This window comes from Anarhichas minor, unplaced genomic scaffold (assembly GCF_050575085.1).
Source record: "Anarhichas minor isolate MPS153535 unplaced genomic scaffold, ASM5057508v1 ptg000045l, whole genome shotgun sequence".
Taxonomy (NCBI): Eukaryota; Metazoa; Chordata; class Actinopteri; order Perciformes; family Anarhichadidae; genus Anarhichas; species Anarhichas minor.
Window position 1 is genome coordinate 10,399,321 of NW_027466491.1, and position 27,613 is coordinate 10,426,933.

The window sequence follows — 27,613 nt, forward strand, 5'->3', positions numbered from 1 at the left end:
CACTTCCTGTACCGGTAACAAATGAACAATAAACTCATTTTAGAGGCTTTTCCTCAATAAAATGTGTATTTTTCTCCTGAAAAACAGTCCAAACTCATCAGACTCATGAATAAATCTTCTTTATTTCCATTCTCACAGAATGTAACTCGCTCTTTGTACAACAAACTAAAATATGTAACTGAAATCCAAAATGAAATGTGGCACTGAATGCTTTTCCAGGATCCAGTCACTGATACATTTACACATCACATTTAATAGAAACAAAAGCAGTGACACACGACCTGCATTGTGAACAAAATACAAAAACGAACGAATGCAGCTGCAACCGCATAAGCTCGACATAAACTACGACGGGATTTGTTGTGAACAACTGCAGATCTGAAACATGTTCAGCTTCAGTACGCTCTGCTGAAGCGCTCGTTGACTTTGGCGACAGGAACGTAGAGGACGAGGCTGACGACGAAGAACTGCTTCTGCTCCTCCAGCCAGACCAGCTTCATCTTCACGTGACCCTCGGGCTCGTAGAAGTGCATCAGGAAGTGCTCGCCGCCGTAGTCGACGATCAGCGGCCACTTGGTGCCCAAGATGAAAATGGACGAGCTGACGCACCAGAAGGGTTTCTGGAACTCGTCCAGCAGAGTCAGAGTCATGATGCAGCAGTTCTACGGAGGAACCGTCACAGCTGAAATAAAAAGGGATGCGAACCCTTTACCCCCCCCCCCCCCACCGAACAGCTGAGCTAGAAAACAAACCTGAAACAGACGTCTACGACCGTGTTCAGGTTCGCTGGTTCACACTGAATCCATATTTCAGTTGTTTTCATGTGTGCTCACTTTATTCAGGACTCAAACTCATTTAACAGATTTATAAAACTTTTTTATGCTTTTGAGGCAAATCTTCATGAAAATTAAGAATAAAAAGTTCGGAGTCGTTACAACATGAAGTGACGAAATTGATCTGCCCGAACATTTACGTACCGTTTCATAAATATACATTGTTCTCAGTCGATATTAATTTAACCACATGAAGTCTTTTTTACAGCTATTTGAGACGAACGTTTCCATGACTTTTCTAAAACATTCAGTTTTTTCTCCAGGCTTGGAAAATGCTATTTTCAAATTCCAGGACTTGTCCAGGTCTGTGAAGAACTAGTCATTTATTGATAGTTTTTTATTGAACCATTTCTACGGAATAGTTCAGGAAACACACTTATTATTGTAAGTCTGTGGCGCTGGAATCCCGAGGAAGTTACGGTTTAACCGACCAAAACATGTTCATTTAACGCTTTGTTTTTGTTTTACTAAACGAGGTATAACATGTTAATAGTATTAGTACTTTACTATTAGTAATACTAATAGACGTACCTCCACTGAGCCCTCCAGGGACTCGCTCTTCCACGGCAGCTTGATGTTGCCCGACAGCGATCTGTGCTCAGACAAGTTGTTCAAGTCGATGACCCTCAGCTCCACCAGACCGTCCTGGATCTGATCTGATGGCAGCAACACATCAGGTGTTAGAGATTTACACCTTCTTCTGTCAGGACTGTTCCAGCTATTTATTTAATCTGAGGTTAAAGTCAGACGGTAGAACGTCTAGAAATATTGAAAATAGCGATCAGATTACAACCCTCTAATTGATGTCATTTCCACGATTTAACGTCATAAAAAATTTTAACCAGCCAGATGACACGTTACTCAGATTAAATTAAACGATCAGGTAATCAGATTACCTGTTAATCAGGTTACATCATGTAATCAGATTACCTGTTAATCTGATTACATGATGTAACCTGATTACCTGTTAATCAGGTTACATCATGTAATCAGATTACCTGTTAATCAGGTTACATCATGTAATCAGATTACCTTTGCGACAGCAGAGGTGGCGGAAGTTTCCCGACATGATCTCGGTGCCGGTGTTGTGCAGGACAAAGTGCAGCGAGTAGCCGTGCAGACCGAACTCAGGGTCCGAGTTATCCACGGGAGGAAGGGCGACTGGCTCGGCGTACGGGCTGCAGGAAGGGACAAAAAGGACGGATGAAGCAAAGCACCTCAGAGACGATCATAACCAGGAACGCAACAAAAATATTAGATTCAAACAAAGCTTGTGGAAGTTTAACTGAACTGATTCTTTGAAATGTATTTACTTGAGAATCAATAGATTTACTAAAATCTATTATCAGCCATTCAAGTCCTTTAGTGAAATGCTTTGTTGCGCCCCCTACAGCACTGTTTGGTCAGAATAAATAATAATACAAAACACAAATACAATATTTACTACAAAGAGAATCTAAACAACAAAGGAAGAAGATATTAGGTTTTAAATGTATCAATTAACTAAAGGTCAGACAGAACGAAACAATCTGTTCATTATTTAACATTTGAGCAAATAGAGCTGCAGTGATGTGTTGTGACCAGCAGAGGGAGCTCTCAAACGTCACTGAACCACAAACGTGTGAACTCACCAGACTGGAGATCCCAGCAGACTTTTCTCCAGCAGCTTGTGGAAGTGAAGGGTGACCATGATGAAGGCGATGGTGTCTTCACCCTAAACACAAACACATAAATAGATTATAATAATGAGTAATATATATTTAATAAAAGAGAGCATTAAACACTTCACCCTCCAGGTGGCGATGGTGACGCCGGGCTGTAGATGCCTCAATCTGACCAGGTTATCGTTCCCAAAGCGCCAATCAATACAAGTCCTCAAGTCCAGGTTCAAGATCAGAGAACGCCATCCAGGTCTGATGAAGAGGGAGAAGAGGAGGAGGAGGAGGAGGAAGGAGAGGTGAAGGTGTGGTGTTGGGCGGATCAGAACGAAACGTGGAGCAAATAGAACTTTAAATGATCAAGTTTACAAAGTAACACTATCAGAGATCGATGACGTCCTGATCACATGTTTTACTGAATATTGGAGAACGATCGTCAGTAAAACTTTATTGACACTGTGATGGTTAACGTTAACGGTGACACCACCAGTTGTGTCTCACCTCCTGGCTTTGGGGCTCTTCTGCGTCTCCTTCCTGACCCCGTACAGCTGGATGGTTCTGATCTGATTGTATCTGAGGACGTGTTCTGCACTGAAGTGGACGATGGCGGAGGACTCGAAGAAGTACACTCTGCTCGGCTCCATCGTGATCTCCAGCCCCGAACAACAACACACCGTCAGCTCCCAGCTCACGTTCAGGTTCCTGGGGAGAAGAACCAGATACCTCTGATGTTTACGGGTTCATCGTCTCGTCTATTTAAATAAGGAGCTACTTTCACTCAGAGCCTTGAAACGCTAATATCAGACTAACTCAAGTTCACAAGAATGTTGGTTGTTGAACATGGTTCTACATGGTTTGTCTGGTTCTAGTTTCTCTGGTTCTACATGGTTTGTCTGGTTCTACATGGTTTGTCTGGTTCTGGTTGCTCTGGTTCTACATGGTTTGTCTGGTTCTATATGTTTTTTCTGGTTCTAGTTTCTCTGGTTCTGGTTGCTCTGGTTCCTAGACCCGCAACAATCAACACTTTTATCTTTTTTCCCCAAAAGTCCATGTTGGCTCGTATGGCTGCAACTAACACTTATTAATATCCATTAATCTGCTGATTTTATTCACAGTGAATCACCTGGTAGATACAAACTCAGAAAACTGTTTCAAGCTGTCGTCTTCAAACGGTCCAAAACCCAAATAAATATAAATAATAATGATACAAAGCAAATCCTCACACTGGAGCAGCTGGAACCAGAGACTTTACTTATTACCAGTAGAATCCACTGCAGATCTTAAAAGCGTTACTTCCTGTCGTACCTGAGGACGCACTCCGTCCTCAGGGGTAAACCGGTGATCGGGCAGACGTCCCTCATCTCTCTCCTCCACTTGTTCACATCCTGTCCGGTGGCGGTCCTGAAGTGCATCTTCTTCCAGTGACCCGCCGACCAACGTTCCACCGGCACCGAGTCGACCTCCGGCGCCGCGTCACCCGCCGCCGGCTGTGGCCTCCATGTTGGATTCCCAAAATCTGACATGTAAATCTTATGCCATATGACACTACAGGGAAGAAACGTAAGAAATTGGCTGCTGGGAAGTAAACACAAGTTTATAATTATCATTGTTGCATTAAGTTACATCGTGGTCTGATCTGCTGGATTAAACAACTATACAGATGTAGTTTAGCAGTCATACAGTTAGCATTCTGGGCTAACTGCCATTAACATCAACAGTCTGCAGCTGCGTCGCAGTTTAAGACCGCAGTCGACTTCATAAAAAAAAAGCCTAATGCCGTGTTCACACCAAACGCGGCCGGGCGTGACGCTGTGTCTTTACATCCTGTCAGCGTTGAGATGCTCCTCCTGTCATCGCTGACGTTGTTGAATCAGGAAGTAAATCCTGTCGCCGTGGATGTTCGCCCAGAGCTCTACGACACCTCACCTCACTACAGAGATCAAACTGTGTGTGTGAACGTACGTGAATAAACCAGACGCTGCACACAATGAATAGACGCTGCAGTATTAACGTCTAGATGACGTTATGTTGAGTGTTGATGGAGCTGCTACAGTGTTAGCTTAGCATAGCACCGATCGATCCCAGCTCCATTCAGAAGACAAGCATTTTAAAAGTGATTCGTTTGTCGTCTTGTGGAGAAAACTAACAAAACATGAATTCAGACTTTTTACAACTCGGCATCATTACGTAGATATTTCTGCTTCACACAGTGAACACAGCTCGATGAAATGTTAAATGCTAAAAAAACAAATACAAGCATTGCGCAAGCCAGCTATGACTTTTGATTAAAATGCGTTGCTATTAAATGGAATAATGTGTGAACTGTGTCGGACTTACTCATCGTAGGCGAGCTGGTGGAAGGTTTTGCTGACGTGGCTGATGCAGGACAGCGAGGAGGCGTCCAGGTACGACAGAATCTTTAGTAGCATCTCAGACGGCAGCCTGCAGAGAACGTAACCAGGTGTTTATTGAACAACAGGTGAGAATGAACGGGTAGAAACATCCCTGGACAGGTAGCCAGCATGCTACAGGGAGCATAGCTAGCTCTCATCTGTATACAGTAATACTGAACGAAATGATGTTATTATTTCAATTCAGTCAAACTCCCCGAAAATAGACCTGTGATTAAAAGATGTTTAATAGACCGAGAAAAATCATTGGAGAGAGGAGGAGAAAAGAGGAGGAGTAGGAGAAAGGAAGGAAGGAAACTAGGAGGAGGAGGAAGAGGAGAAGAAGAAAGGAAGGAAGGAAGCGAGGAGGAGGAAGAAGAGGAGAAGAAGAAAGGAAGGAAGGAAGCGAGGAGGAGGAAGAAGAGGAGAAGAAGAAAGGAAGGAAGGGAGGAGGAGGAAGAGGAGAAGAAGAAAGGAAGGAAGGGAGGAGGAGGAGGAAGAAGGGAGGATTAGGGGGTAGGAAGGAAGGAAGGATGCGAGGAGGAGGAAGAAGAGGAGAAGAAGAAAGGAAGGAAGGGAGGAGGAAGAAGGGAGGATTAGGGGGTAGGAAGGAAGGAAGGAAAGGAGGAGGGAGGGAATGAAGGGAGGAGAAGGGAAAAAAGGAAAGAAGTAGGAGGAAGGAGGACGTCATAATTTACCTTCAGCCAGTACTCGTGTTCACTGAGCAGAGCCTGAAGGCATCATAATGTAACTGAAGTGAACCTCAGTTGGTTAGCCGTTAGCGGTGCTGCTAACGTTACTAGCTGATTGGTTGTTTACAATGAAACATGATCAGAGACCAGAGACTAGAAACACATGTTCTACTGAATACTGGAGGAGAACCATCGTCAGTAGAACTTTACATTCAGACTGTAAATCTTGAAAAAAATGTTTATTTTTGGGCAAAAAGGTTAAAGTTGTCTTTAAAATCATTCATCGATGTTACCCGGTTAGCTCCACTTTATTTAATATAAAAACTTATATTAAGGTTCACAACAATATATGAAAAATAATATTCTACGTCTAATTAATTTCTGCAAAGTTTTACATCAATAAATGTACAATTCACAAAAGTAAAACTTCACTTTCATGTTTTTTACTCAACTTACATTATATTTATTTAAATTGAGCCTTAGCATGTTTTACTTCATTTGAATAAATGTTACATTAGCTTTAACATATATTCACCCATGTATCATTGTATTTATAGGTGAATATATATGAAAGCAAAGGTATATTCACCTATGTACTGTGTAAAGATAAAGTGAAGTATTAATGTTCATATTTAGCTGTTATTTAAATATATAAATAAACGTATCTTACCTTTCCATTAAGTTATCTTCAGATTGAGTTACCATTTGGGAGAAATCTGCTTTATATTCCTTTATTCTGGTTTCTGGCCATCTGGGTTAAAAATACACACACACAAAAAATATAGGATTAAGATAAATAAAATAATGTAATTATTCAAAGATTTGTAAATTTGTTCTTAATTGTTTGCTGTCACCTGCAACCGTTCACGCTAAACGAACATAGCGCTGCCGTTGGCTGGTTCTTCCCCCTCTTTCCGTCCGTTTGACCGTTACCACCCGGCCCGGGCTCTCTTTCGCCCGGACCCGGTTTGCGAAAGTTCGTGTTGGGGTTCCTCCTCAGACCCTCCAGGTAACTCGGTAAAAACGCCCCTCGTCCCGCCGCCATCTTGAAACTTGACAAGCTTACCGACTTCCGGTCAGCTTTATTTTTCACAATAAAGAAAATAACTAATTGGTTTTAGCGCATCCAAACCGCTAGATGGCAGTCTAGTTTAGTCTAAATTACAGTATTTTATCACTTTTTAATTCCTCCATTAAATTAATATTAATCATTCATCTAAAATACCACAGTTTAAAAAGTCCCTATTTTTCTGCCTCTTTTATATTTTAAAGCTCCAGTGACTAAAGGATCTTCATCAGTGGAGCTGGTGGAACATGTTCTCTGTAGGGCTGAGCCACATCCAATCAATGTCAGCAAACATCCCAGAATGATTTAATGCAAAAACATTAAGATATCAAACACGTATTACTACTTTACAGTTAAATATTTAACCTTTATTCCAACATGAAAAAAGCAGAAAATAACACTTTGATAAACACGTCAGGACATCTTATTATAGTCTCAGTATAATATAATAATATATATATCATATAATAATATTCTGTATAATATAATAATGTATATAATAATATAGCATATAATAATATTCACTATAATATAATACACACACACATATATATAATGATGTATTTATAATTATACATCATGTCTCAGCAGGTGCTTCATGTCCCTCACTCCCTATCTGTCCGTACTGGATCTGTCCCCGTTGTTTTAAAAAGCTAAATAAGTTATTAGCATGACGTCATCCAGCTAGCCAAACCTGTCTGGTGTTCAGCTAGTGGAGAAGCTTCATGTACTGCTTCCCTTTCCTGCTAGTCTGCTGTCTGGTTGTGAGGTCAGGCTGATCTGGTATCAGCTCTTTGGCCTGAAGGTTCTCCTCAAGGGTACATCCCAAGTCTCTTAATTGTCATTTACTCAACTTCCGGTTCTCTCTCGAACCGGAAGTTGTTCTGCTCCGCCATAGTGACGGCCGTCCCAAAGCTCTTATTTCTGCTCTGAGGAGCGAGGAGCAAGGACAGAGGAGGGATCTCTGAGGAGCCATGCCCACGAGAACAGACTTACAGGAAGCGTTTTAACGGCCGACACGCCCCCTCATTGTTCATCAGTCATGTGATTGGACGCTGCAGCCGATCGGACTGATGAGATTTTGTTCAACATGTAAACAGTGAAGACGGATCACAGATTAAACTCAAGCTTTATATTTGATTCGTTTTCTGATTCAACATCTGGTTTAAATAAATGTTCATTGTAGACTGAACAACAAAAGGACCACAAACAACTTTCTTCATTTATTAGAAAGATTTGTGTTTTCATGATCTGATGTTTCCCTCAATAACTTTTATTATGAATACAATTAAAGTCAGAGGGAGCAGGGCCCCGTTCCTCGTACGTGGTTCAACTAAGTCGATCAAATGTCCGATTAGCAGCTTAAATTAACCCGATGATTGACATCAGGCTATCTGGGTTTCTCCAAGGCTGATCCTCTCAAACAGTCTCGTTAATTGGAACCAGACGATCAGGATCAGGATAATTGCGCGTGCCCGTCCTACTTCAAAAGGGGGAAGCGTCGATCACCGAAACCATGATTTTCTAACAGTACAATGTCAAATAAACTCAAAGAAAGAGCCTCTTTTGACTCCGCTGACGAGCAGGAGATGATCATGAACGCATATGAGGAATTCAAGACCATAATCACGGCTAAATCTAACACTGCCACTGCTGCTGTCCTGAATGTGTACGTGTTACATAAGTCTCTTTGTAGTTTAACTAAAAGCTGTGAAACCTGAGACCACGCTTTACACTGAGACTGCTCTCTTGTCTCTGATGTAAACACACTGTTGGTCTCCAAGCAGCCAAATAAACAATCACACAGTTTGTGTGAGTGATGATGTCCTCATACGGGAAACACTGGAGATGAAGAACACCTTGAGCATCATTGTCTCTGTGGTTCAAACGGCACACGGTGGTGAGTATCACTGGTGTTATTGGTAATGTAGTGAGGAGAATCAGTATTGTTGCCTTTGTTTCCTGCAGCTCGATTAATGTTAATATTGACAAAGCCTTTGACTACTTAGTGCTACAGATGCTAATGGTGCTAATACGTTACTGTTGCTGAAAATGGCTTTAATAAGTGCAATGTGTACGATCTGGGCAGAATTGTAATATAAAAAAAGTATTACAAATGTGCACCAGGCGGCAACCTCCGGTTCTGCAGAATGAAGTTTATTCTTAAAGCTGCATTCTCTCTGATGTCCACCAGGGGGCGACTCCTCTAGTTGTATAGACGTCTAGGTTAGAAATGATAACAAAATTCAGACGTGTCAGAGTGAGAAGTGGTAGAAGTAAAAGTAGAAAAGAGGGTGTTACTTTCAGTAGATTAAGGTTAGGACATACAGGACTCAATGACACATAAATCACATTATTATTGTGTTTAAATTATGTCATAAAGACATGATGGTACACACTCCGGTCCAGTAGGTGGCGGTATGCACCTTGGACGTTGGTTTGTAGTCCGCCAATAAACTAAAAGAAGAAGAAGAGGAGGAAGAGGAGGAGTAGGGAGGAGGAAGAGGAGGAGCTTAAGAGGAGGCGTCCGGTCCCCGTCCGTCTGTGTCCAGAGGAGAGGAGCGGCCGCCATGTTAACCAAGAAGCCCGGAACCTCGATCCTCCCAACGGGTGAGCACAGCCTCTGTAGCCGGCCTGAGGGCGTCTGAGCCCGGCAGTGTAGCGAGGACACACCGCTGATCTCCTCCTCCGGTTCTCATTTAACCTAGCGTTAATTTAAACGTAATAACTGAAGACGGATTAAAGCAAAACACTAGCTAACAGTATAGGAAACAGCCTTTCTTTATCTGCTCACTAAATCATCTTTAATCTTGTCTTTTAGTGTCTAATGGCTCAGAGGAGAAGCTGTTAATGATCATGTGGAAGTAGCTCCAAACGTCTGTCGGGTTTATTTATAGAAGTGACAGCTACAACAGTAGGAACAGGTTTTACACCGTGTGTGTGTTTATTATTTTCGGTTTATAACGCCTTAATAACTGTATTATAACTGTTTGGTGGCTGTAGAATAGCCATCGATGTTTTCTAGCTGTTTTTGTGCGTAAAGAGACGGTTTCTGGTGATATTTGGCGGTTGTTCAGCGTGTGTTGTTGGTTTCTGGGTGATTTCTGGCCTCCAGTTCAGTCAGTTGTTTTCTGTTTTTTAAAGTCAGCATACTGCTTTTATTATATTTATATAACATAATAATATATATATTATATTGTATAATATATTTATATTATTCATTATCATATATACATATATTATTTATATATATATTATTTATATTAAACATATATTATATATATGTAATATTCATATTATATTATTATATATTTATTATTGTAGTAGCTTGACAAACACGTGCTAAAGCTGTTAGGGAGCTTATTATTAGGCCGTACATTAGTATTCATGCTTATGATAGTTTAAATGTTATAATGTTTATTTGGTTACAGACAGTTGATAGCGATTAGAGACAGATCAAACTAACTTCTTCTTTAACCACTGCAAGAAAACATGTTTCAACTGTCGTGAAATCAGCGTAAACTGTCAAAAAAGCCTCGATGTTATCCTTCTACTTTATCGTCACAGTGGTAGTTTGCATTAAACATCCACAATAAATATACTCCAAATACTCTCAATATCTTTTACTCAACATATGTATTCTGAACATTAGTACATCTAATCTAAGCTTTATAGTGTTTGATTTTGAAACCACTAATATGATGAATACATGTTGTAAAGTAGAAGGATGAGAGACAGAGAGTTGTATGAGAAGCCTGCAAAACACCCGAACATTACATTAAGACTAGACTTGATCCATAGATATATACAATACTGTATATTCACTACGGTACGATGGTGAAATAAGCTGTAATATTGACAAATCCCAGCAAGCCAACAGAGAGCTAATGGTGCTAATATCTGCAAATATTAGAGTGAATCATCTCTGAGCTACAATAACGCATAAATACATACACAGAGAGTGTGTTTACAAACATTACACAAGAGCCAGGGAATGATGTCATCTGTGTTTAAATAAATACTACGAGACACACATAATACTACGTAGTGGACTAGTGGTGGTCACATGGTAACCTCTGGTAGTAGCCGTGTTTACAGCATAATAAAATACATTTATATTGTAGTTCAGGGTAGAAGTGACAGCATGGCTTCTTAATGATGAGGAGTAAAAATATACTCTGGTGTCTGAAATACTGTAAGAATATTAATGATTAAAAGTATAGTCGACCACCAGGATTACAGGATATTCAACCTTTGTTTCTTTATAACACATTTAATACTTGACATGTGATTGTAAAGTTTAACTGCGGCGTTAAACGTTGGGGCGTCATGGTGGCCGTGCGGTTTAAATCACGAGTTACCGTAACGTCCACAATGCAGAGGATCTTTGCTGCATTTGTGGACTGCCACAAAATTCGGTGATTCCGCCATCGCCATCTTGGATTACAGTCGTCGACATGTTGTTTTTTTCGCAACCAGTGAACAGGAAGTGACCATATCTGGACTGAGGAGGAGTGACGTAGAGACGCCGTATACGTCTCTGGTAGAGACCTGTCAATCACCGTGTAGCCCCGCCCTAAAGCATCCCCTGCTTTATGGTCTGTTTGACTCTAAATGGACCATAATGTACTAAATGAACATCATGCTGTATAGAAGAAGACTTGAAACTAGAGATTGAGACCATAAACTCATGTTTACAATGTTTACTGAGGTAATAAATCAAGAGAGAAGTAGAGTCATTTTCTCATAGACTTCTATACAACCAGAGGAGTCGCCCCCTGATGGACACTAGAGAGAATGCAGCTTTAACACATGAAGCTTTGACTTTCTAGACTCTGTAGTTAATTTCTTTCGGTGAGTTTGTGACCCCGCTGCGTGTGTGTGCGGTCACGTTGCTGCATATTTTTCTTTCTTACCCGCCCGTCCTGTCGAGCAGCATGCCGGGCGAGCTCTCCGGGCGCTCTGGCATTCCCAGCTCGGTGTCGAGTTCACATTCAGCACGCCGCGTTTCCACTCTGCTGGCGTGCAACTGTCGGGGGGGATACTGCAACGTGCTCTCTGCAGCGCGGATTCCTGGTACTTTATCAGCATGTACTGTACAGTAGTACAGAGTACAGTAGTACAGAGTACAGTGTCGTTAAAATACTGCGCAGCCGGTTTCAATCCAGCAATACTGGAGGTTTTTCAGGCTGATCTCGTCTGTGCTTTATTATAATAACTACAATATTAGTTTGTTTGATATTCCTACAAAACATAAGATAAGTCGGTGACGATATAATAATGATAATACAACTAAAATATGAATATTTTTAGGAGGTTAAATATACATAACAATGGAGAGAATACAACTTTTTTATCTGCAAACACATCAGCTGATTGTTTGTGATAACAGCAGTTTAAATGTGTTTCTGTGTCACGTTTAGAGCTAATATATATATACTGTATAGACGTAGTAATAACTAATATAATATATATATACTGTATAGACGTAGTAATAACTAATATAATATATATATACTGTATAGACGTATTAATAACTAATATAATATATATACTGTATAGACGGAGGAATAACTAATATAATATATATATACTGTATAGACGTAGTAATAACTAATATAATATATATGTATACTGTATAGACGTATTAATAACTAATATAATATATATACTGTATAGACGGAGGAATAACTAATATAATATATATACTGTATAGACGTAGGAATAACTAATATAATATATATACACTGTATAGACGTAGTAATAACTAATATAATATATATACTGTATAGCCGTAGTAATAACTAATATAATATATATACACTGTATAGACGTAGTAATAACTAATATAATATATATACTGTATAGACGTATTGATCGTCGGTCAGATTACAGCTCGTGTTGTTTTGTGCTGATGCAGCAGTTTGATGCGTCACGGTGTTCCAGCTCGTTAGCGGGATTAATGTGAGATTAGAGATTAGAGAGCAGAGAGCTGGACGGTGGCCTGTGAGGGTTTTACATTCATTCAGGTTCAGGTGTGTTTGTGCACACGAGCAGCAGGTGAAGACGGTTCTGTAGTCGTCAGAGGTCTTAAATCTTCATCCGTCGTTTGGTTCATCGATTAGTCAATTTAATCTGTTTTTAAGAGAAAACTCTTTTTTATCTATTTTCTGAAGAAGTAAACCTTCCCAGAACACAAATGTTATTTACTATATTTATCCAGCTCCTTGTGAGCGGATATTAAAATGCCAAACACGTCTTACCTGACTTTTTCTTTTGTTTTTAAGACTAAAAAAAAATCGAATTTTCCATATTTTTAAACATTTCTAGTTCCCATAGAGTTTTATGAAAACAAACTAAATATCGTTTTGTTTTGGACAGTTGTGGTCGTACAAAAACAAGCTATTTGAAGACGTCATTCTTGAAATAATAATACAATTTTTGAACTAATACTCATCTTTATTGTTTGACGTTTGTTTGTTTGTTTGTTTCTGGTCGCCGAGAGTTAAAAATAAATTCTCAGCCGTCCAATCACAGTGGAGGAGGGGCGGGACAAATATCCAACCACAAAGACGTGATGGAACGTGTTTTATTATTAGTTTGTTGTGGTCTATTTGTGTATTTTGTCATTGTTTATGTATGGCTGATGTTTGTGTGTGTCTCAATATGCATTTAAGATTTTATATTTTAAAGGCCCAGTTTAACGGTGGTTAGACCGACGTTGGCTTCGTTCATGCAGTGTGGTTATTTCCTGAGTCAAACGTAAGAATTTTAACATTCAAAAGAAAGAAAAGAGTTTGACCTGATGCATAAACGCTCCAAAATACTATAGATTATATGGTAATAAATATGTACCTGATGAGGAGCCAAATTGTGCTTGAAATTCATTTTAAATTCAGTTAAATAGAATTTTTAGAGGCAGCGTTCAAACGTGTTGAGAGTCCTTTGAAGTAGGAAATAATTAACACATTTTTAAATAATATTTTCATTTAGAAATAGTGAAAAACTGCATCTCAGATGTGAGGATTTGCGGCCTCTCGGTCATATTTAACAGTAAACTGATTAACTCACTTTCTGCTCTGCATTTGAACAAATGAACCGATATTTAAATGAGTGTAAATTGCAGCATAAATCTCATATATTTAATATATATATCACAACCGTTAGCGTTGGAACGCAGGTTAAGAACTGAGAATGAAGTTGTTTTTCTTTGAAGTGGTGGTGTTTTGTGTCGCGTTGTGATTGTGAGGCAGTAGCCGATAAGAGCGGTTTAAAGTACGACACTAATCAGATCTTTAACCCTTCGCTGTGTCGTCACGTTGTGGTCGAAGGAACAAGGAAGCGAGGCGTAGACGTGGAGGATTATCAGGCTGTTAGAACCATCATCCTCCGTAGACCGGGTCTGTCTGGTCCATAAGGGGGCCTGAGGCCGGTTCACTTAATTTCAGTTAAGATAAACAGCCGGTGGCCACTTTATTAGGTACACCTGTTAAACCTAAACTTAAAGATAATAATGTCTGAGAGGTTTTAATTCAACTACATGTTTGAAGTTGTGATCGTCAGCAATGTTGAACTGGACTGCTTCATATTTAAAGGTGCTACGATCTCTGTGGTAAATATACTTAATATAACCGACCATTATAATCACAATCAGCTTTAATGGCTAAGTGTGAGAAATATAAATAACAAGCACAACAAATGTGGACATTTAAAGGTAAAGAAAAGACTCAAGATAGGTGTAATCATAAATGTTATATATAAAGAACCAATAAACAATACAATAAGAATAAAAACGTTTATATACAAGTCAAGTGTTCTGTAGGTTGTAAACAAACAAATACTGAATAGATGGACTGGAGGATTATGTCTGTAGGATTTATATTGACAGTGTACATTTATGTACATTAATAAAGTAATTGTGCAAAAAATAGCAGTATATTGTGTAATTAACTGGATATTTAGTGTTAATGACAAATACATTGATAAAGGTAGAAAAGGGGACAATGTGATGCTGGTTAAAGTGAATATATAATAGACAAAATAGAACATTTTAAATTTATAAACACGCAAAACATGCAGTTAATAAACTCTCCTCAAAGCCACCGGACTCTGTTGACAGAACTCGTGCTGATAATCGAGACGCACTTCATTCAAACTACACAAAACATAAAAACATGAAGACACACTCGTCTACTGGCAACATGAAGGATGTCTATAGCCTTCAGGTTTCCCAGTGTTGAAACAACCTGCTTCTACGCACTCGTTTCAGTAGAAATAGAGTTCCAGAGGCCACATTATGCCGACACATTTCTAACATAACAGTCTAAATCTGGTCTCACGTCTCTCTATGAAAACACAGCCGTCTGTCGGAGGATTCCAGACACTTTCCAGTATTTTGGGAGCTTGACGAGCGCATTCCTGATATGCCTGTTTACGAAACACTAACCTCTTTAGGTGGTGTTGTCATGTGATGTGATATTTGGTATGTTGGGGGGGGGCATCGACGGACACATCATGTCCTCTGACAGGCTGACACTCTCCGTCATGTCGTCTGATAGTCGGAGCTCTGTTTACACCTCTTCTGTTCGATGTACAAGACATGTATCAGAAACACGCTAGCAGTTTCCCCCCGCTTCCAGTCTTTGTGCTAAGCTACGCTAAACACCGTATTTGGCAGTTAAGATGCTGAAAAATATACCAGAAGTACACACTTAGTAACACACTGTGAAAATACTCTGTTACTAAGTCCTGCATTCACTATTCTACTTGAGTAAAAGTATTACTAGTAAGATGTACTTAAAGTAGCAAAAGTATGTTTTTATCTGTAACAATGCATTATATTTAATAAGTCGATCATATGTTCTGTTTGTAAAAACAAAGGAACTTAAGCTGTGAAATAAATGTGGTGCAGTAAAAAGTACTATATGGATTAGAAGTATAAAATAGCATATTATGGAAGTACAAGTACCTCAAAATTGCAATTAAGTACACTTGAGTAGATGTACTTAGTTACTTTCTACTACTGAAAAACACACACCAGTACGATTATATTTAGTTTCTGGTGTTGGTATCACTTCTTATACACTTTGTATTTTTACTCTTGTGTTCACGTTTCTTGTTATATTGTAGTTGATGTTTTTTACTTTGGTGTTTTTCTCCTCTCAATGATTTCCTCTGTTTTGTTTCCAGGCAAAGCGGGCGAGCCGGTCTTCTCTCCGGGTCACGGTGGCTCTGAGACGACGTCGCCTGTCGCGCTGCCGCGACTTCGTAACAACAACCACAACGTCCTGACGGTACGAATGCTTCTCACTTCCCCAAACTACAAAGGATCCGACGACAAATTTTTTGCTTAAAGCTACTACAAAGAACTTTCATCTTGTGTTGATTGTGTCGCCCCCTGTGGACTAAAGTGGTAGTGTCTCTGAGCACCAGAGTCCCTTTAGAAAACCTCTCATTCTACTGCAGCAGGGTCTGACAGTCTGCCCCTCTCAGTCCTGGTTCTGGTTCTCCCGTGCCTCCCTTCAGCAAAATATACACGTATAAATACACGTATAAATACAGGTTTAAATACACGTATGAATACAGCTTTCAGGGGAGCCGAACTCCACGTAGCTCCTTCATATTTCAAACTCGGCATCTGGAGACATTTCACCGCCGTCTGCTCCGCTGATTTAAGGCCGTTTTGGTTTTCTTTGTTCTGCCGTTAGCGTGTTAGCATGCCGTTAGCGCCATGAAACTCCTGTATGTGAGCCTGAGCAGCAGGAACAGTCGGCTGTAGCCACGCGGCTAATAATAGCCCTCTGCTCCGGGAGGCTTTAAACAGCTGATTGGTTTATAGGGTGGCGTGAAGGACGGACACACACACACACACACACACACACACACACACACACACACACACACACACACACACACACACACACACAGCGGACTAATGGTTTAAAGGAACTGATGCATTTGTTTACTCCATTAACTCCAGATTGACTGTTAGCATTAGCAGGCTTTTTTCCCGTAAGATGTTATTTATTTATTATATCTTCTTTATCAGTTATTTTATGATTAATTACTGTAAAGAGAAAGCACAATGTGATCAATCCATCAGATCAAATATTTAGTACATTTAGTGCATTTAGTCCTGTTTGTGTTTGTTTGACTTCATGATGAATCAATACGATCAATAAATGATCATAAAAGGACTGTTTGTCAGTTTCACAGCTGAAGCAACTGAGCAACAGAAAAGGAAACAATTTAATAATAATCATGATAAATTATTTTAATAAACCTTAAATAATAACAAAAATATTTGCTGCTTTCCTGTTTATTCAAACTTTAAACTGAATATATTTTTTGGATAAAAGATGCAATTAGAAGTGCAAAAGGAAGTTTTGATTCATCCGATTCAGATTTAAACTTTAAAAAAAAATATTTGTATGTATTCATTCATTTTGTCTTTTATTACACTATCTATTTATATTTTTGATATTATTCTATATTATTTTTTTATTCAAATATTTTATTATTGGTAGATTGATCAATAATAATCTAAAATAAGTGTAAGTGTGTGCATGTGTGAGATAAGGTGTTGTCAGGTGAGGGAGGAGTCAATATTTTGCTCTCATATGTCACTTTGACTACTGACAACACAAACACACAGTCAGAGTAGTGTGTGTGTGTTTGAATTTTATTTATCTCTTGACTCACTTCCTTGTTTTGACACACACACACGGCCTTTGAACTGGGCGGCACTGTGTGCGTGCGTGCGTGTCTCTTGTTATCTGAAAGGACCCAGGTGTGCTGGTCACCACAGCAACAGGGAGTGACTCACTGAGTGAGATGAGACAGAGAGACAGAGAGACAGCTGTCTCTCTGTCTCTCTGTTATTGTTGGTTAGAGTGAACCAGGTGACACATTGTTTATTTATTAATCATCAGAGAGGCTCTGGTGTTGTGTTCAGGAACATCGTTCACCAAACCGTTCATAGTTTGTTCTTCAGGTTTGAATTTCACATCTCTTTGACTCATGTGTCTCCTTCCTCCTCCTCTCCTTTCTTCTTCTGTTGGTCCTCTCCTCCTCCTCTAACCACTCTCCTCTCCTCCTCTTGATGTCTCTCCTCCTCTAACCACTCTCCTCTCCTCCTCCTCTTGATGTCTCTCCTCCTCCTCCTCTAACCACTCTCCTCCTCCTCTAACCACTCTCCTCCTCTCCTCCTCAGGGAGGCTCTAAAGCCAGCATGTCTGAGTCCGTCCAGTCGGCCTCTCATCTGTACGAGGAGAACAACAAGCGTCCCGTTCTGACCTCCCAGCCCAACGGTCTGGCTCCTCTGGGTTCCACCAGGCCGGGCCTCCCTCTGCCGGACAGGCAGACAGACAGGCAGCAGCCCCCCCCGGCCCCGGAGCCCCCCCACCACTGCCGGCAGGGCAGCGCCTCCTCCACCAAGTCGACGGAGGTGAAGCCGAAGCCATCCTTCCTGTCCCCGGAGCAGGCCATGAAGCAGTTCATGTCCAAGATGTCGTCTCTGGAGCACCACGAGGTGTTCAGCTACCCGGAAGGTGAGCGGCTCTGAACCTCCCAACAGATAACCAATCAGTAATGTGATCGGTGAGTCATCGCGCTCTTCTTCTTCTCCCCTTCAGTGTATTTCGTGGGTCCGAATGCTAAGAAGAGGTCGGGGGTCATGGGCGGAGCCAACAACGGCGGCTACGACGACGATCAGGGATCCTACATCCACATTCCTCACGACCACATCTCCTACCGCTACGAAGTCCTTAAAGTTATCGGCAAGGGCAGCTTCGGACAGGTAGTAACAGTACTACTACTGGTAGTACTACTAGTGATGTACTACTACTGGTGTACTAGTAGTACTACTACTCTCCTCTGATGGTCCTCTTCTTCTGTCTTCTCTTGATTTTCCTCTCCTCCTATGCTCTTCTCTCCTATCTGTCTGTCCTCCTCCTCTTCTCCTTCACTGATTATCCTCCTCTCTTCTTTTGGTCCTCCTCTCCTCCCCCTCCTGCTCTTCTCCTCCTCTGTTGGTCCTCCTCTCATCTGAATACCATCATCTGTAGAATTGACCACAGCATTAGATTAATAGTTTATTCTGTACCATGTGTTGAATGGCCGATGGCCGTGTTCCTCGTCCTCAGGTGGTGAAGGCCTTCGACCACCGGTCTCAGACCCACGTGGCCCTGAAGATGGTTCGCAACGAGAAGCGCTTCCACCGGCAGGCGGCGGAGGAGATCCGCATCCTGGAGCACCTGAGGAAGCAGGACAAGGACTCCAGCATGAACGTGATCCACATGCTGGAGAACTTCACCTTCCGGAACCACATCTGCATGACCTTCGAGCTGCTCAGCATGAACCTGTACGAGCTCATCAAGAAGAACAAGTTCCAGGGCTTCAGCCTCCCGCTGGTCAGGAAGTTCGCCCACTCCATCCTGCAGTGTCTGGACTCGCTGCACAAGAACCGCATCATCCACTGCGACCTGAAGCCGGAGAATATCCTGCTGAAGCAGCAGGGACGCAGCGGCATCAAGGTGGGACGGAGAAATGGTGCTTTTTACCTCTTTGTGTCTATTATAATCCATCTGTTAAAACAATCCTTTCTGTCTCCAGGTCATAGATTTTGGTTCCAGCTGTTATGAACATCAGAGAGTTTACACCTACATCCAGTCCAGGTTCTACAGAGCGCCAGAGGTCATTCTAGGTAAGTTTACCAGGATGTTCTCCAGCATTCCCAGCTAAAACAACGAAAGATAATGTAATATTCTAATCCGTCGATATTCTGTATGTTTTGTATGTCATACACTTAAAAAACAGTGATCTTTAAGCCAGGAGGACGTTGTTCGTTCTCCATGTGAAACGAGAAGTCAACGCTGATTTATTTTTCATGTAACTTGTGCAATGTTGTTACAGCGCTTCAGTAGTTATTTTAACCCAAACCACCATGTTTTCCTAAACCTAACTAAGTATTTCACGATCTTTTCCTGAACCTAACCAAGTATTTCACGATCTTTTCCTGAACCTAACCAAGTATTTCACGATTTTTTTCCTGAACCTAACTAAGTATTTCACGATTTTTTCCTGAACCTAAGTATTTCACGATCTTTTCCCGAACCTAACGAAGTATTTCACGATCTTTTCCCGAACCTAACCAAGTATTTCACGATCTTTTCTTAAACTTAACCAAGTATTGTCACAGTGACTTAGTTAAAACTGATTGAGAAATGATCGGTGGGAATGTTAAGTATTAATTAGCATCATTTTTGATAAATCCAGATTTTAACTGTTCAATCCTTGGCCTCCAGGCTCCAGGTACGGGATGCCCATCGACATGTGGTCTCTGGGCTGCATCCTGGCCGAGCTGCTGACCGGTTACCCGCTGTTGCCGGGCGAAGACGAAGCCGACCAGCTGGCGTGCATCATCGAGCTGGTGGGCATGCCCGGCCAGAAGCTCCTGGACGCTTCCAAGAGAGCCAAGAACTTTGTGTCGTCTAAAGGCTACCCGCGGTACTGCACCGTCACCACGCTGCCCGACGGCACCACCGTGCTGAACGCCGGCCGCTCGCGGCGCGGGAAGGTACGCGGAGCGCCAGGCAGCAAGGACTGGAGCGTGGCGCTGAAGGGCGGCGACGACTCACTGTTCTTGGACTTCCTCAAGCAGTGTCTGGAGTGGGACCCGACGCTCAGGATGACGCCCAGCCAGGCGCTGCGCCACCCGTGGCTGAGGAGGCGACTCCCCAAGCCGCCGACGGGCACCACCGCAGTGGAAAAGACCTCCTCATCCTCCTCCAAACGCGCCACCACCGACAGCGCCGTCACCTCCATATCCAAGCTCGCCACCTCCTCCTCAACCACCATGTCCTCCTCCTCCAAAACCAGGACTAACTTGGCAGCGATCACCGACGCCAACGGAAACATCCAGCCCAGGACAGTGCTGCCCAAACTGGTCAGCTGAGAGTGACCGCACCCCCCCCCCCCCCCCCCCCCCCCCCCCCCCCCCCCTCCACGATCGCTGTGGTGGGAGTTGGTGAAAGCTGTGCGCAAACCAGCTGGAATAAAACCTTGTTCGTCCGGTTTTAAAGGAGCGCTTTGTTTGTTTCACGCTGGTCTTCGCGGCGGCATCGTAGTTGTTGGGGGGGTGCGTTCAGGACACGAACGTGGAAAACTTAGCGTCGGGGTGTTCCACGGCTGGGATGTAAAGCCGAGCTGAAGGAAAACTTTATTGACAAAGTGGGACGCGTTCAGCCTCCTCAAATTCTCAGAAAAAACAAGAGCAGCGAGACAGGAAGTGACAACGCAGGTTTTTAAATGATTGTGAGGCTGCTCAGACAATCAGCTCACTCCACTCTGTAGCTCCAAACACTCAAAAACACGTCAACAAACATGGTGCTGACGGAGGGAACAAAGCTTCTTTTTTATGTTTTTACCACAGAATCTTTTGTGCAAGCTGACAAATCGACACCAAAAACAACTTTCTTATATAATCTTAGTCTTACAAGGTTTTATCTGCTGACAAACAAGTCGGATATATCCTTGGAATACTTAAGTAACCGCTGCAAAAAACGCAAAGATTAGCATGCTAATCTTTGTCTCGTATCACTATGAAATCATTGTTACGTTTCAGTTTAGGGGAACAGAGGTGGGGCACAATCCTAACTGAACCATCAACCTGTTAGCTGGCTAACTTTCTTAGCTAGCTGTTGTTTTTACAGTGTGTAGCTAGCCTTTGCTACCATGCTAGCTTAGTGCCTGTCAGCTGGTAACTGTTAGCTGGCTAATAACCACTGGTTAGTTGTTAGACAGTTTATTTGTTTGTGTTAAGGTGTCACTTTGCTACCAATTTACAAACTTTTTAAATCAGTCAGCTAGCCATAGCTGGATAACTATTTGCCTTTTTTTGGCAGTCTGGTGGCTAGCCTTAGCCTTTTTTTAGCCATAGCCTGTTAGCACTGCCCAGCCTTACGAAGCACAGATTTAGAGTTTTTAAGCGCTTTTAGTTTTTTAGTTTTCAGAAGGTTAGCAGGAAGAGAAGGGAGCTGGAAAAAAGTATGTTTGGGTTACGTCACACCATTTTGTTCCCTATTTAACTAAACAAATCTGATTATTAGGGATGCAAAATGGCTGTGAAGATAGAGACGAGCAAAAGACAAGTTATAAGTCATGTTAAAATTTAAAGGGCTCTGATATGAAAAGAAATGTAAGCAACCAAAGTCAGAAAAACAATTGAACTGTGTGCCCGCTAGTATTTAATTAGCTAAACTAAGTGATTACTTTCCGATTCAGGAAAGTTAACACTGATGTATTTGACTTGTCATAACTGCAAAAACAAGATTAAAATAACAATATGATGGTTGTCTGTGTGATTGACAGACTACTTCTGGCCATTCAGGACCATTTTAAAGACAATATTTTAATATTTATAGCCATTTTAAAATGATTACTTTCATGAATTCTTGTTAAATGAAAAGAAAAGAATGAAGTAAGATGAGGAGGAAAAAGGCGACGTAGCATCCAGACCTGAATGTCTTCAAATAAAGAGAGCAAAGATTTGATTATTTAGACTTGAAGGGTGAAGATATTGTAGTTTTATTTGAGACTACAGCCTCGTGAGCAGCACATTCACAATATCTACAGCCACATAGAGGTAGAACCTCTGTAGCTAACGCTACGTTAGCATGTGACTGATAGTCAACGGTGCTTCAGTTTCAATTCAGGGTTTCTCTCAATGTAATAAACAGTTCTGAGAGAATTTAAGACACTAAACATATCCACTAAAACACACTAACAAATAATAACATCATGAATAAAGGGTCCAGTCACATCAGTATGTGTTGCGGTTAGTTAGTGACAACAGACTGTATAGAAGAAGTAGACGTAGTCACTGGGACGTCACCCGTTCTCAAGTTTGAGTCGGCCATCTTGGTTATTTGCAACCATTAGTGACACGAGGGCGGAGCTTAGTACAATCGAATGAAGCGACCAAAATGTTACAATTACCTTTGATGAAGTAAAAAAACACATTGTGAAATAGTTCAAGTTAAAAATACGAAAACATGGACAATGCCGTGGTAGAGACCTGTCAATCACTGTGTAGCCCCGCCCCTACCCTGCTTTATGGTCTGTTTGACTCTAAATGGACCATAATGTACTAAATGAACATCATGCTGAATTGAAGAAGACTTGAAACTAGAGATTGAGACCATGAACTCATGTTTACAATGTTTACTGAGGTAATAAATCAAGAGAGAAGTAGTCATCTTCTCATAGACTTCTATACAACCAGAGGAGTCGCCCCCTGGTGGACACTAGAGAGAATGCAGCTTTAACACGTGAAGCTTTGACTTCACTTTTCAGACCCGGAGGTTGCCGCCTGGTTGTGATACAGATGTGCTTAAATTATTTCGTTTTTTAATATATTGAGCTGGCTAGCAGCAGCCAGATGTCACGCAAATTTTAATTGAAATTGGAAAAAGAACATCCACTACAGTCATGCAGATATTAGTACCAGTTGATGGCGCTAATTCTCCAGTCAGCTGTCATTAAATAGATGTAGGGGCAAAGAGATATTTAATGTTTATCTTAATTATTAATACTCACCAACCATCGAGAGGAAACGCTAAAGTGAGTAAACAAAAAAACATTGTTGTTGTACCCTGTCTTAGCCTGGGTTTTGCGCAATGCATGCTGGGATACCGCTCCCGCCTCCTTCAAAAAAACCTGAACCGGAGGAGCCAGTATTCCTAGCGTTATCGCTAACATCAACATGAAGGAGTCACTCTGCCACTTCCTGGTGTGACTGGGTCCTGATGCTATCAAACATACCATTTAAACACCACAAGTACTAGTAGTACAAGTACACAGAGTTTGTGTGTACGACAGAGATACAAATACAACAGTTACAATAATGTTTAGAGGAGCTATCAATGTGATCGGGGAGGGTCGGGAGTTATTTATTTACAACAATTTTAATATTTATTAATCGAATCTACATATTTACTATGATGTGCAGTTCATAGCGTATACTTGAATGTGTGTGCGTGTTGTATGTAGCAGTCTGTGTGTGTGTGTGTGTGTGTGTTTCTGTCGACGTAACGAGAGGGTTTTCTTAAAGCTTGTTCCCTCACACACACAAACCTATATCGACATTAAAAAACAACTGTAGCTGAACGCACCCACAGGAAGTCGAGTCATACTAGGAGGATGAGGATGAAGAGGAGGAGGAGGAGGAGCTATGGGACGACAGGAGGACCTGATGATGTACAAACACTACCTGCGGGTCCTTTTCTGACGTTTTATGTTTGTTTTCTAAGGATTTTGATTGTTTTTTTAAAATTGTTTTTAAAGAGAGTGCTGAGAGTCGTAACTTTGTGCCTTCAGTATCTCGTCGCCATGACACAACCCGCCCAACACACACACACACACACACACACAGCAACATTTACAGTGAAGTCAGTTAGTGTGTCGTTTCACGATGATGTCATTGAGACTCGTGTCAAAACGGATCACGGATCATTTAAAGCGCCCACGTTACCAAAATAATTATTCAACAGTGTATTAAAAAATTGCACAAAATCTAGTTCTGTTTTAAACAATTGAACACAAACTAATAAAAAAAAAAAAAAATTGAGGACTTTAATTATAGAGAATCTGAAGGTTTGTTTCTGTTGATGTAATATGAATAAAAATACATAAAAACAATATCGGCCAAGAGGCTGGAGACCTGATTTTCCCAGCTGTCTTGAATGTAGCGTAAATAGCAGCTGCTGGAGGGGGGGATGTATGGAAGCCCATTAACTCCAGAAAAAGAGAAAAATTAATAAAGTTAGGAAGGATCAAAATGATGACGCGATATTACAATGTTTTCAACATGGGGCTGCACGAGTAGACGCAAGTTGTAGCCTCTTTATGCTAAACACATAATTAAACAAAATATAGTACAAAATAAGTTAAAATTTAGATTTTTTAAAAATTGTTAAGTCGTCTGAGATAAATCACAATTTTGACTCATTAAATAAAGATAGAACATAATACTTCAAAAAAATGATTTTAATTTTAACTTAAAAAGTCATCACTATAAATTACTAAATTATCATTTTGATCCACTATCTTATAGTTTAGTTAGAAAATCAAAAGATATTGAAATTTATACTTAGAAAGTAAAATATTCACTTCGTTGCCCATCATTTTGATTTACCATTATTATTTTTTTATTGTCCTTTATAACAATTAATGTATTTTCCTGGTTGAAATGTGCTTCCATATTGTTTACAGAACCAGGCCAACGCACCAACCACATGTTGTAGCTTTAAACTGATTAACACTGACATAAAGTGTGTGTGTGTGTGTGTGTGTTGGGGGGGGTTGTAAAACATGGCTGCACAATGTACAGACACATATCAGCCAACTGTCGCCTTGGGGCCTGCTGACGACAGGGCTAAGCTAACACTAGCCGATCGACCGCTAGCGTCTGGCCGCTAGCTGCTGCACTGACGTTTGTTTTCTCTACAGTGAAGCTAACACTAGCCTACTGCTAACTGACCGCTAGTAGCACGTTACAAGTTTAAACCTGCCAGCCATTAGCATTAATGTGGGTTTCTTTAAAGCAAGGGGATGCACCGATTGTAAAATTCTGGGTTTTGTTGATGTTTATTTTGTTTTTGTTGTTATTTTGTTCCCCTTATTGTGCCGGGGAAACAAAGACATCATTGTTAAAAAAACAAAACAGTTTTAAAGTCGTTCAGTCCTTCATTACACTATCTTTGAGTGAGCACAAATTTATAAAAACAACCTTTAATATAACCTCCTTTCATATGCTACACAACTTTTAATGACAAGAATGTTTCCGTACTTGCATAGCCCAACACAAGCACTCTTTTTGTATCACATAAATGTAATTAAATGTAAATGTAAAAGCGATTACAAATATAAATAGGGCTAACTTTCACCTGTTGTGTTTTTCATAAAGAATACAACGTTGTGTTCATCGTTGCGACATTTTCTCTCACTTTTATATATAAACAAATCTCAATCGGTGCATCCCTACTTTCTTTTTTCTCATGTTGGTACCTCAGACTGCTCAGTTATCATTGTTTTTATGATTATTACCGTTGTCATTGTTGTGACTATCACCCAGGGCATTTGGTTTGAATCTACCAAAGTGCATTCCTTTACAAAGCTAGCTGAGAGAGCTGCTCAAACAGACAGACGGGTCAGAAGGTGAGACAGAAAGCAGAAAGCAAGTGAACAGAAGGGCAACAAGAGATATAACTTCCACACAATAAGTACGGAAGGAGAACACGCGATATTGTTTTTATTTGTTTTTTTTAAAGTTTATTATAACAGGCTGCAGTCACACAGGAACATGAAGTCTGGTTTTAACTGACCTCTTGGTAGCATTCAGAAAACGTGTGAAAGCACCTGTAGCCTAACTAGCCTGCTAGCGCGTTACCATGCTAGCCAGGTAGCCTACTAGCTCATTGTTTCGCACTTCTATCGGGAGTTCGCTGTTAGCGTGAAACTGAGCTGTATTTCTGTGACGTTTGCCAGCTGGGTTTTATTGTGGATTTTAATTGTAAATAATGTGGAAAAAATGTTTGAATAATATTGGGTTTTTTGGGGGGGCGGGGGGGTTTGAATGTGCTGCTGTGCCACACCGCGGCCAGTTTTACAATGTACTGTATCTACTGTACAGAACACAGAAGTCAACACTTTTCTAGTGAGCCTTTGTTAAATTTTATTGTGGTGGAAAAATTATTATTAATAAAACAATTTTATTGTTCATCTTTGCGTATTGTTCTTTCCAGGAGTCAGTGCTTCAAATAAACGCATAAAGCACAAGAATTTAAAGTTTTTAAATTTGGTCTAAATCCATTTTATTATATATTTTGAATTTAATTATAATACTTTTTTATTTTTCACTTTACATTCAAGGGTCATGGTTTTCAGCTACCAAGCTAACGATACAATGTTTACAGCTAACAAGCTACGGTTACAGCTAGCAAGTTGTCATTACAACGTTTACAGCTAACAAGCTACGGTTACAGCTAGCAAGCTAGCATTACAACGTTTACAGCTAACAAGCTACGGTTACAGCTAGCAAGCTAGCGTTACAACGGTTACAGCTAACAAGCTACGGTTACAACGTTTACAGATAACAAGCTACGGTTACAACGTTTACAGCTAACAAGCTACGGTTACAGCTAGCAAGCTAGCATTACAACGTTTACAGCTAACAAGCTACGGTTACAGCTAGCAAGCTAGCGTTACAACGGTTACAGCTAACAAGCTACGGTTACAGCTAGCAAGCTAGCGTTACAACGGTTACAGCTAACAAGCTACGGTTACAACGTTTACAGCTAACAAGCTACGGTTTCAACGTTTACAGCTAACCGATAGAAGCAGCAGTAGCCTAGTCGCTCCTGTGTTCTGAGAGGTAAAATTTGTGTTTTTGTGAATGGAGTCTGGTGTCTTTAGATAACGGCTTCAGTTCCTGTCAGAAAAGCCTGAGAGCAAAGTAAAGAAGTGGAAAATACTCTAAATATATCGTAAACTTAAACCGATATTGATTCTTTTAGTTGTCTTTAACACATCCACAGCAGTACATCTACTGTAGTAATACACGATGTAGAAGTACCTCATAAAATCACACTTTAAAACATCAGAACTATATCACTTAAAGTGTAAAAGTATCAACACACCAGTATATAAATACTCCCATCACAAGTACATGTCAGATAGATAAGAGGTTTTGTTCTGTATGATGCAGTTTAAAAACACCTGCTGACTCACCTGTGCTTCTGCTGGCTCTCTCGCGCTCTGATTGGCTGACCAGAGATGGAGCGGGCGGAGTGGGCGTGGCTGTGTAAACAAACAAGGAATGTTTATTTTGGAGATTAATTCGATAGTGAGTTACTTCCTCTCTTCTTCCTCCTCGTCTCCAAAACAACTGTGGACCCAACCAGAGAAACGATTGTCC

General features: G+C 40.8%; 2 protein-coding genes across 2 annotated transcripts; one reads left to right on the forward strand and one right to left on the reverse strand.

The window, feature by feature from the left end:
* Positions 1-205: 205 nt before the first annotated feature.
* Positions 206-6,618, reverse strand: LOC142970869 (F-box only protein 15-like). The gene is made up of 9 exons (XM_076111314.1): positions 6,428-6,618; positions 4,829-4,933; positions 3,797-4,036; positions 2,993-3,193; positions 2,623-2,746; positions 2,465-2,547; positions 1,866-2,011; positions 1,365-1,489; positions 206-662 (listed from the first exon to the last, which is right to left on the reverse strand). Exons 1-9 carry the CDS (start codon positions 6,616-6,618, stop codon positions 396-398), a joined length of 1,482 nt encoding a protein of 493 aa, XP_075967429.1. The 3' UTR covers positions 206-395.
* A 2,504-nt stretch (positions 6,619-9,122) lies between these two features.
* On the forward strand, positions 9,123-26,416 carry dyrk2 (dual-specificity tyrosine-(Y)-phosphorylation regulated kinase 2). Its single transcript, XM_076111464.1, has 7 exons — positions 9,123-9,249; positions 15,829-15,932; positions 17,852-18,188; positions 18,273-18,436; positions 18,783-19,172; positions 19,252-19,342; positions 19,944-26,416. Exons 1-7 carry the CDS (start codon positions 9,210-9,212, stop codon positions 20,591-20,593), a joined length of 1,776 nt encoding a protein of 591 aa, XP_075967579.1. The 5' UTR covers positions 9,123-9,209; the 3' UTR covers positions 20,594-26,416.
* The last annotated feature ends 1,197 nt before the right edge of the window (positions 26,417-27,613 follow it).

What these genes read in the sequence shown, in the direction of transcription:
- dyrk2 (XM_076111464.1), top strand. Translation starts at nt 9,210, where the DNA reads ATGTTAACCAAGAAGCCCGGAACCTCGATCCTCCCAACGG. An exon ending in ACAACCACAACGTCCTGACG is followed by an intron (nt 15,933 to 17,851) that starts GTACGAATGCTT and finishes TCTCCTCCTCAG; the next exon opens with GGAGGCTCTAAAGCCAGCAT. An exon ending in GGTGTTCAGCTACCCGGAAG is followed by an intron (nt 18,189 to 18,272) that starts GTGAGCGGCTCT and finishes TCTCCCCTTCAG; the next exon opens with TGTATTTCGTGGGTCCGAAT.
- LOC142970869 (XM_076111314.1), bottom strand. Translation starts at nt 6,618, where the DNA reads ATGGCGGCGGGACGAGGGGCGTTTTTACCGAGTTACCTGGAGGGTCTG. An exon ending in CACCAGCTCGCCTACGATGA is followed by an intron (nt 4,037 to 4,828) that starts GTAAGTCCGACA and finishes TCTTCCCTGTAG; the next exon opens with TGTCATATGGCATAAGATTT. An exon ending in CCCTGGAGGGCTCAGTGGAG is followed by an intron (nt 663 to 1,364) that starts GTACGTCTATTA and finishes GTTCCTCCGTAG; the next exon opens with AACTGCTGCATCATGACTCT.